This window comes from Formica exsecta, unplaced genomic scaffold (genome assembly GCF_003651465.1).
Source record: "Formica exsecta isolate Colony F162 unplaced genomic scaffold, ASM365146v1 scaffold826, whole genome shotgun sequence".
Lineage (NCBI taxonomy): Eukaryota > Metazoa > Arthropoda > Insecta > Hymenoptera > Formicidae > Formica > Formica exsecta.
Genome location: NW_021853596.1, coordinates 1,101,443 through 1,109,456, shown reverse-complemented (window position 1 = coordinate 1,109,456; position 8,014 = coordinate 1,101,443). Strand labels below are relative to the sequence as shown.

At 37.4% G+C, this 8,014-nt stretch overlaps 1 protein-coding gene across 10 annotated transcripts in view; it reads right to left on the bottom strand.

Annotated features, from left to right (window-relative positions):
• Window positions 1-4,539: 4,539 nt before the first annotated feature.
• Window positions 4,540-8,014, bottom strand: part of LOC115244633 (mitogen-activated protein kinase kinase kinase kinase 4) — a 30,866-nt gene continuing 27,391 nt past the window's right edge. For 9 of the 10 annotated variants that reach the window (XM_029822443.1, XM_029822447.1, XM_029822448.1 and 6 more), the window contains one exon: window positions 7,482-7,925. In XM_029822443.1, the coding sequence (XP_029678303.1) occupies window positions 7,842-7,925 (84 nt within the window). In that variant the 3' untranslated portion in view covers window positions 7,482-7,841. Of the gene's footprint in view, window positions 7,926-8,014 lie in introns of all 10 variants that reach the window. The other variant, XM_029822441.1, reaches the window with a different exon arrangement.

Here is an 8,014-nt window from a genome sequence, read left to right as displayed (position 1 = left end):
AGAGAGAAATAATAATCTCTAAGAATTGTTTTAAATAAAACTGCGAACTGTATTCTCAACAATCAATAGTATTATATTCTAACAATGTTTTATATTTTTAAATTAGTTTGATATTATATATGTCGTAGAAAATATTATTCAGATGCTAATAGTGTACAAATAAATATTGCACACATCAGCTGCAGACATATATATTACGCGCATTATTCTGTTAAATTAATGAGAATACAGGCGACAGGTATAAATGCTTGAAATATTACAGTTGTTCCACGATCTTAAGCATGTTTACGATTAGTACGTGCTTAGCAGACACGCCAACGAAGAGCTCGCAAGAGGGCTGTTTACGAACTTAGATTTGTAGAACTGTATATATTCCGCGTAAAAGTGCACGCGCTAAAAGATATATCCCCTGGTTAAGATCATAAGTTTCGAAATAACATTAGAGCAGCCCTCTGATGTTAGCCCTCTCGCTCGCTATTCCAAAAAGAAAAATAATGAAATATTTCTAATACTGCCATGTACAGAGATACAGTTTCTCTCGGAGAGATGAAAGAACGTCGTGGACTGGCCACCATCCATGGGGCTGTTATCGACGGGAGATGTTCGATGGATCCAGCTTTTCTCTCTGATAGCGTGTTGGCCTGTATATCAAAGGTACATCCGCGAGCCTCTTGACACAGCAATAATATCGGAGAGAGAGAAAGAGAGAGAATACACGAAGAGAGAGAGAGAGAGAGAAAGAAGAGGAGGGAAAAAAGAAGAAGAGAGACGAAAATACGATTGCGAAATGCCCGAGCTATACAATGTCTGTGAATGCCGAAGATATTTCGTTTACAGGTCACACGGCTGCTGCGATTTCCCGCGTAGTATCTCGCGAGACGAGACGGGCTTCCGACGCAGGAAGCCGAATGTTGCTGCGAAAAAAAAAAGTGCGAACCTGAGGGAAATATGCAGGGGGACCTGCATTTCTCGGGGAAAATAAGAGAGCGGAAATTCGTTTTCGAAGCGATCGTAACTCGCGCGAGCGCGCTCGAGTTTTGCAACGCGAAACGCGAAAAGAGATTGTGAATTATATAGATAAAAGTGTAATTAGCGGCTGAAGAGAAAGAGAGAGAGGTGATCTGCGACGAGAGAAGAAGGAGGAGAGGGAGAAGGGGGCAAGGAAAATGCGTATCGTGGAAAACATGGTGGGAGAAAAGAGGAAAAGGTATCGCGCTCCGATGATTCGAAATACACGATTACCGCGAAACTAATAATAAACAGGGCGGCAAATTGAATTAATCGCTCTCTAACTTAGTTTCCGATCCACTGGTCGATTTCCGAGTATTACTCGCCAAGCTCATTAGGAGCTGTTTAGTTGCGCAAGAATTTCCGGAAGTACCGTTGGCGCTCGGTATCGGCTACGCTCCCAGCGACTATCGTTTGCTCGTTAACGATAATGCTTCTGAGTTTAGAGAATACAAAAGTCCATACTACGAGCAATCAACTTACGTTCAAATGTTCCCCGGTAATGGGAACCGAATCGCTTTCCCCTTCCCCACCACCACTCCCCGACCCGAACTGGGAAAAGCCGGCTGGGACGAGATGGCTATAGGAATGAAAGGAAGAAGGAGAAAGAGCGCACCCCCAATTCGCCCGCACGCCGAGGCTTGCATACAATTAACTCCGAAAACAAGTTTCTCGTTTCTCGTACAGAAGAAAGCGCTCGGCTACGAGTCTTTAGACGTGCCCCGAAAAAAGCATGCTCTCGGGATGTAATATCGGTTTGTAGGACCGGTGGTATCTATATTCAAGTAACTTCCGCAAACACCCATATTCTTTTTCTTCCTTTAAGAGGTCATCCTAGTTTGATCCTCTGAAAATAAAAGCGATTTTGGGGAATTTTTTTTTTAAGGAAAAGTATAAAACGTTAATTTTGAACTTTGCATATTTATTAAATAACATTTCAAATATATCCTGAATTTTTTGCAAACAAAAATATTTGTTCGTTTCGGAATTATAGTAATCTAACCAGGGTGTCTAAAAAAAAAATTGTTGTTCGTGGCGAAGATAATTTCAGCCATTATAATCTGAAATAAAAAAATCAAAAAGATTCTGTGGCTATTGTGTAAACTAGAATTAAATCGATATTTGCAAAATTCGAGTTTTGCGACCTAAAAACCAATTTTTTGGTGAAAAATGAAATGTTTTTTTGAGACGCTGCCATTTTTCTATTTTTCAATATTTTTTTTTAATTCTAATTCACGCGATAGCCACACTCATACAGATTAAGAATCTGTTTGGTTTTTTTTATTTCAGGTTGGAATCATGTTCGCCACGAACAACAATTTTTTTTTAGACATCCTGGTTGAGCTACTATAAATCCGAAACAAACAAATATTTTTGTTTGAAAAAAATTCAAAATATACTTGAAATGTTATTTAATAAACATGCAAAGTTTAGAATTTTGATGTTTTATACTTTTCTTTAAAAAAAGTTCCCAAAAATCGCCTTATTTTCAGAGTGTCAAACTAGGAAGAACCCTAAATAAATATTTTCTTTCTGAGAAAAAAAAATTTATATATATATTTATTTATTTTTGAAATTCTTTCTTTCATTCGTTGCACTCTTCTATAGAATTTAAAACTGAAATCAAAATCCTTAACCACTTTTTTCCCTGGACAGTAATCGAAAAAAATTAACGCGACGCGGTCGACGCCGCGAATCGATGTTATTCACTTTTCAACCGATGAATAAGATCGCGTATTACGATTTTAAAAGGGTATTCTCCGTTATCGGCGTAGTTGTTATCGAGATAGAGCGAATCGTGATAGGGTGGGCGCGGATCAGGTGGTTAAATCCAGCTGGGCGAAACTTTGCACGCTCGCAGATCCATTCCGGCGAATACTTTTAATGCGTTTAACGCGCATACAACTTTCGAATAAACATATTCTCCTGTGTATATACGTATATATAAACGCGTCCTCTCTCGCGTCATTACCCACGGAAACGAAACTTTCTGATTCTCGCGCCAAGGGAACGGCGGGCCGCGGTCTTTGAGCCCGTCGCTGCTAATTACTAGCCATCATTAATACAGAGGTTGATATACCCGACTTGATCCGTCGTAGCATCAAACTTTACGAGAACGCTCAGAGATCGATCGAAATATCGGTCATTGAACAATTTTAACCGATCATGATCGCGAGCAAGCGATTGTCCCGGCAAATAATCGAGCAACCGCCATAATCGGCTTTCTCACTCGAACCGTTCTTATTTCCGGCCATTATATGTACACATGTATCGAGCGAGGTTTAAAGTATTAGACGTTAATAATTTCGTTAGTAGATAGTACTGACTAACATGTCGATATATCGATCGTCAACTACGTTCTACTTGGTAACAAAAACCGATATATCGGCTTTTAGGTATTACGAGGGTTAATAGTTTAATACTATACTCAAAGAGAGGGAGGGACAGTTCTCTTGAACACAAAACTACAATTTGTAAATTATAAGTGTGATATTTGCGAATTTTTATCTTGGAGCCTGAAAAAGTAGCGTATATTTCGATTTGAATATTTATGATTATTATTACAATGGAAAAAGACAATCTTTGATTCAAATAAAAAAGTATATATGATATAAAAGCATAAAATAGAAGAACAAGATTACAAAATTGACAATTAGAAATTTTACGAATGATTAAGCATTTGAAGAAATAATGTCTTTCCTGAAAAATAAATCTGAACGATATTAGTACATATTTATTAACTAAAATATTATAACTATCTAAAATATTATTACTACTACTTAATTAAAATATTAATATTATATGAGATTCCTCATGTCTTCAATATCAACAGTCTGAATGTACAAAAAATTGATTAACACTGTGACCAATAATAGACACAAGTTTTGCTGTTTACTAATTAGACGAAGAAATTTATGTTTTACTCTCATTTAATCAAAACGTTTACATCTGTTTGCATTTTCGACTTTTTCAAATATTTCCTGTATTACACGATACATATAAAGTTATAAATAAAATTCTTCGCGGATATTATAGATCGTATAAAGAGCGATCTTTAGAAAAAATTAAAGAAATTGTATTATTAAAGCACGCAAAGGTACGACTTATTTAAATACGAATGATACACCGTTCCACCGACAACATCGGCAGCAGTTTCAAACAACATCCCGATGCAAAACAATTAAACGGAAATTGGTAAACGATGAAACTAGATCCGGTTTAGGAAAGTGCAGAGAGAAATTCGATTGCGCATACTCCGGAAGAGCATGAATTCTCAACAAACATCGACAACTCGCAGTCGCGATAAGCATCGTGCTATACAATAAACACGCGGAAATCGCGTTAGCGGTTCGGTGTATTACGAGTGTGCAGATTAACAGTAGTGACTTATCGCGATAAACCAGTCCAACTTGCAATTACAAACTTTAAGAGCGAAAGAAGTATCTGAGAGAATCGCCGATTTATCGATGCTGACTGATAATACTCGGTGCGATGCGACAATAAAGGGCTGCGAATAAAGAAATGCATCAATGAAATTACGAATGTCCGTATATTTGACTTTAGCAATAGTGTGTACGTGTGTGTATGTGTATGTGTGAATAGTAATAATAAAAATAATAATCGTCGTAATTATAGTATACATCGCGTCTAACGATCGTGACGTTCGTAAGAATAGAAATAATAGTAATAGTACAATCGATAATATAAATTGCTGTAATAATATTATGAACTATATATATACTGTAAAAAAAATCATCACTACCATCTTTGGGAGACAATGTGTAAAGAGAAAGGATAATCAAGGGGAAGGGAAATTGAACGCCGTAGAAAGATTAGAAAAGTAGGAGAAGAGAGTCGAGATACAAGTATACAAAGACACGGGATACAAAGAAAAGGGAAGTCCTCGTATAAAATTAGTTCGCGCTAGTTAAGGTAATTAATAATATTACTATCATATAATATTATATCCACATTTCTGCCAATCGTAAATAACCGCCCGAAAGTGCAGTATTTTTGCCAAAAATCATTCTCTCTCTCTCATTCGCACTCGCTCTTTCGTTCTCTCTTTGCACTCTCTCCCTTTCTTTCGTTCGATATATCCCACTCGTTCTCTGTTCTCGCGCGATAAAAAGCTCCCTCCATTTAAAAGCAGTCTTTCGTTGCACTATACGGAGCTTTCCGCCCCTTCCTGTGCCTTCTCGTGAATGGTATAAAAAATGTTTCGTCGCGAGAATATCTATGCATATACGTTATCAACTGATAACGTTGACAATTTACAACAGTCGATCCAAGTAAAATGTATCTCCGTGTGTGTCGCGTATGTGAGACACGTCATATATTTATTTATTTACACAAATAAATAAATGAGTGTACAATTTCTCTCGCGTAGCTTGATTTTTGTCGATCATTAGAATCGCTATCGCATTTACCTAATCGTATCGTAAACACGCGCATCGTATTACATGATGTCTTAGTATTAAAAGTACAATTTTTTAATCGTCGACAAAGATCGGTCACTTTAATCGCTCGTTTCAAAACGCGCGATAAGTAAAGATATGTCAGCCTGACCGCAAGCCTGGACGAAAAGGGAAAGAGACATTTTTAAGATTTTGCTTACCACGATATTCCGCTATAGCGGAATTGTCAATTGTCTTATTCTCAAATTCCAAATAGTCCAATTTTCACAGTCGCATAATTAACGCGATCACAATCATGTTTATTAACCGATAATCTAATTCTTACGTTAATTTTAATAATTCTTACCACACACTTGCTCTCCCCTGTCACGTTGGTAACGTCATAATTATATCTGTAACGTTAAAAATATGTTTCCCCGTTGCTATATTTCTAACGTAATTTTTATCGATGAAATCCCTGCAAGTATTACGTATACTAATTATGTACGTTCAATGACTTCGATATCGTAAACAACATGAACGAAGAAGTAGCGTAACTTGAAATTTGTTCCTTCACCATCCCGTTATTAACACTGTAAGCTCGCTTAAATCGGCTAAGGATAATCCAACATCAATAAAATCAATAAAAGTACAATAATTATTAAATTCCCTTTCAACCAGGGGAGAGTATCTTTGAGATTATGAGATCAGATCGTAATAACGCTTTGGAAGCGAAATAGCGATCCGCGATCAAGGAACGAGAGGGAAGACGGAAGGGCGGGATGCTCTCTTTTAGTGCGCGTCCTCTCGCTAAGTTATAAATTTCTTACAAAAGCTGAAGACTATATCGTCTACGTTGTTCGTTGACGACGTTACGACGAAAGATTGTTGTGCGAATGTGGTTTCTCGTAGTACAAAGACGCGTATTGAACATAACAAGAAATTACTAAAAAAAGAAACTTGACTATACAACATCGTTTCAACATCGCGCATTGCGAAATCCCTACAGTATAATTAATCTACTATTTGTGTAAAAATGCGATTTTCATCCATCCAATGTTATCCTACCACGTTATCTCATATCGCGTCATCGTCATCGCGTTTGTCAGTACGAGTCCGCGGAAAGAATTCTCAGCTGCTATAACTATACAATTAATTAACGTTAGTAATTACTCTCACTTAATTCTAATTTTATTTCTTGATATCGCGTCGTACGCAACAACGTCGTCCCCGTTTATTATGGCGTCAGTCTGTCATAATGCGTTCGCTTCTATTAAAACGATGTTACACATTTTGTTAAGACCACACACCAGAATTGAAAAATTAACGAACTGACCAAAAAAAAAAAAAAATCACGACTGCAAATATTATACCAGCTTCTTTTTTTTTATTCCTCGAGATTTCCGATTCTTTATACGACACTCGCAATTCAATTATCGGTATTTTCTTGCCACGGTTACCAAGCAAGAAAAATCTCTTAGAATAGAGTCTTTCTTTTTTTGTACAGATCAATCCAGCGATATTGCACGAGCTTTCTTATGCTGAAAACAGTTGCACGGTACAACCAAAGAGAAGAAATCTCTTTGGTACAACAATCAGTCAGTTACATGATCGCTGTATCACTGGTAATTTATTAACACTGTACTTACGTCTATCTATTCGCAATTTTAAAAAGATCAGAGCACAAATAAAGTTTATGTTTTATTACGTTATTCTCTAAATCATTCTTCGTATAAAACATTCTTAATTATTATGTATTCATCAGACACATTAAAATACACTTTGTTCCGTTTTAACATTAAGTTTTTGCGAGAATTAAAGTTTACATATACATGTCAACGCGAAACGAATACAGGCTTATCGTAGTGTAATTAAAGCGATAAATTTGTATTTTTTTTTCTTTTTAAGAGAGGGAAAATACATAGAGAATACCTTCAATACGATTTACCAGCGTGCAATACTTTATCGTGCGCCCTCTTGAGAAAATTTGCTCCGTGTTTCAGCACCGTGTTAGGCCACACCGCGCAATCCGCAGGGCGAGCAAGTGAGAATACAGAGAAATCTCTTGATGAGAAGATTCACAAACGTTAACGTCCCTGGTGCGCTTCGCATGGGCTGACAGTATCGTTGGAACCTATCGTCGCACTCTTCGTCCTCTTGATATTCGTAATTGTAATTGTACGATGTTGAAAGATTACGTGGATAATAATAAGAATAATATTGACGATGACGTTGATGACGCTGCTGATGCTGTTGTTGATAAGGATGCTGGATACGATGCGTGCACCTCCTAGTCTCCAAGGCGCTGAGTCTTGGCAGTGAAGGGCGGGCGAATGTACGCGCCGACGCTGTATATCCCGATACACGCGGAGGAGGATTGTGCGGCGTTGGTAATCGCGAAGATAATCTTGGGGCCAGATTCGGCCTCATTCGGAATCACCAGTTGGCCATCCCTGGTTTGTTTAATGTCATGAAATAAATCTGGCACGAACTACCGCCTTTCGCCGACGAGAAGAACACCTAAAAAGCGATATCATATATAAGCTTCACATAAACAATAAAACGACACAACCTACAGCATTTTTTATCCAAAATATAAATCAATCGTA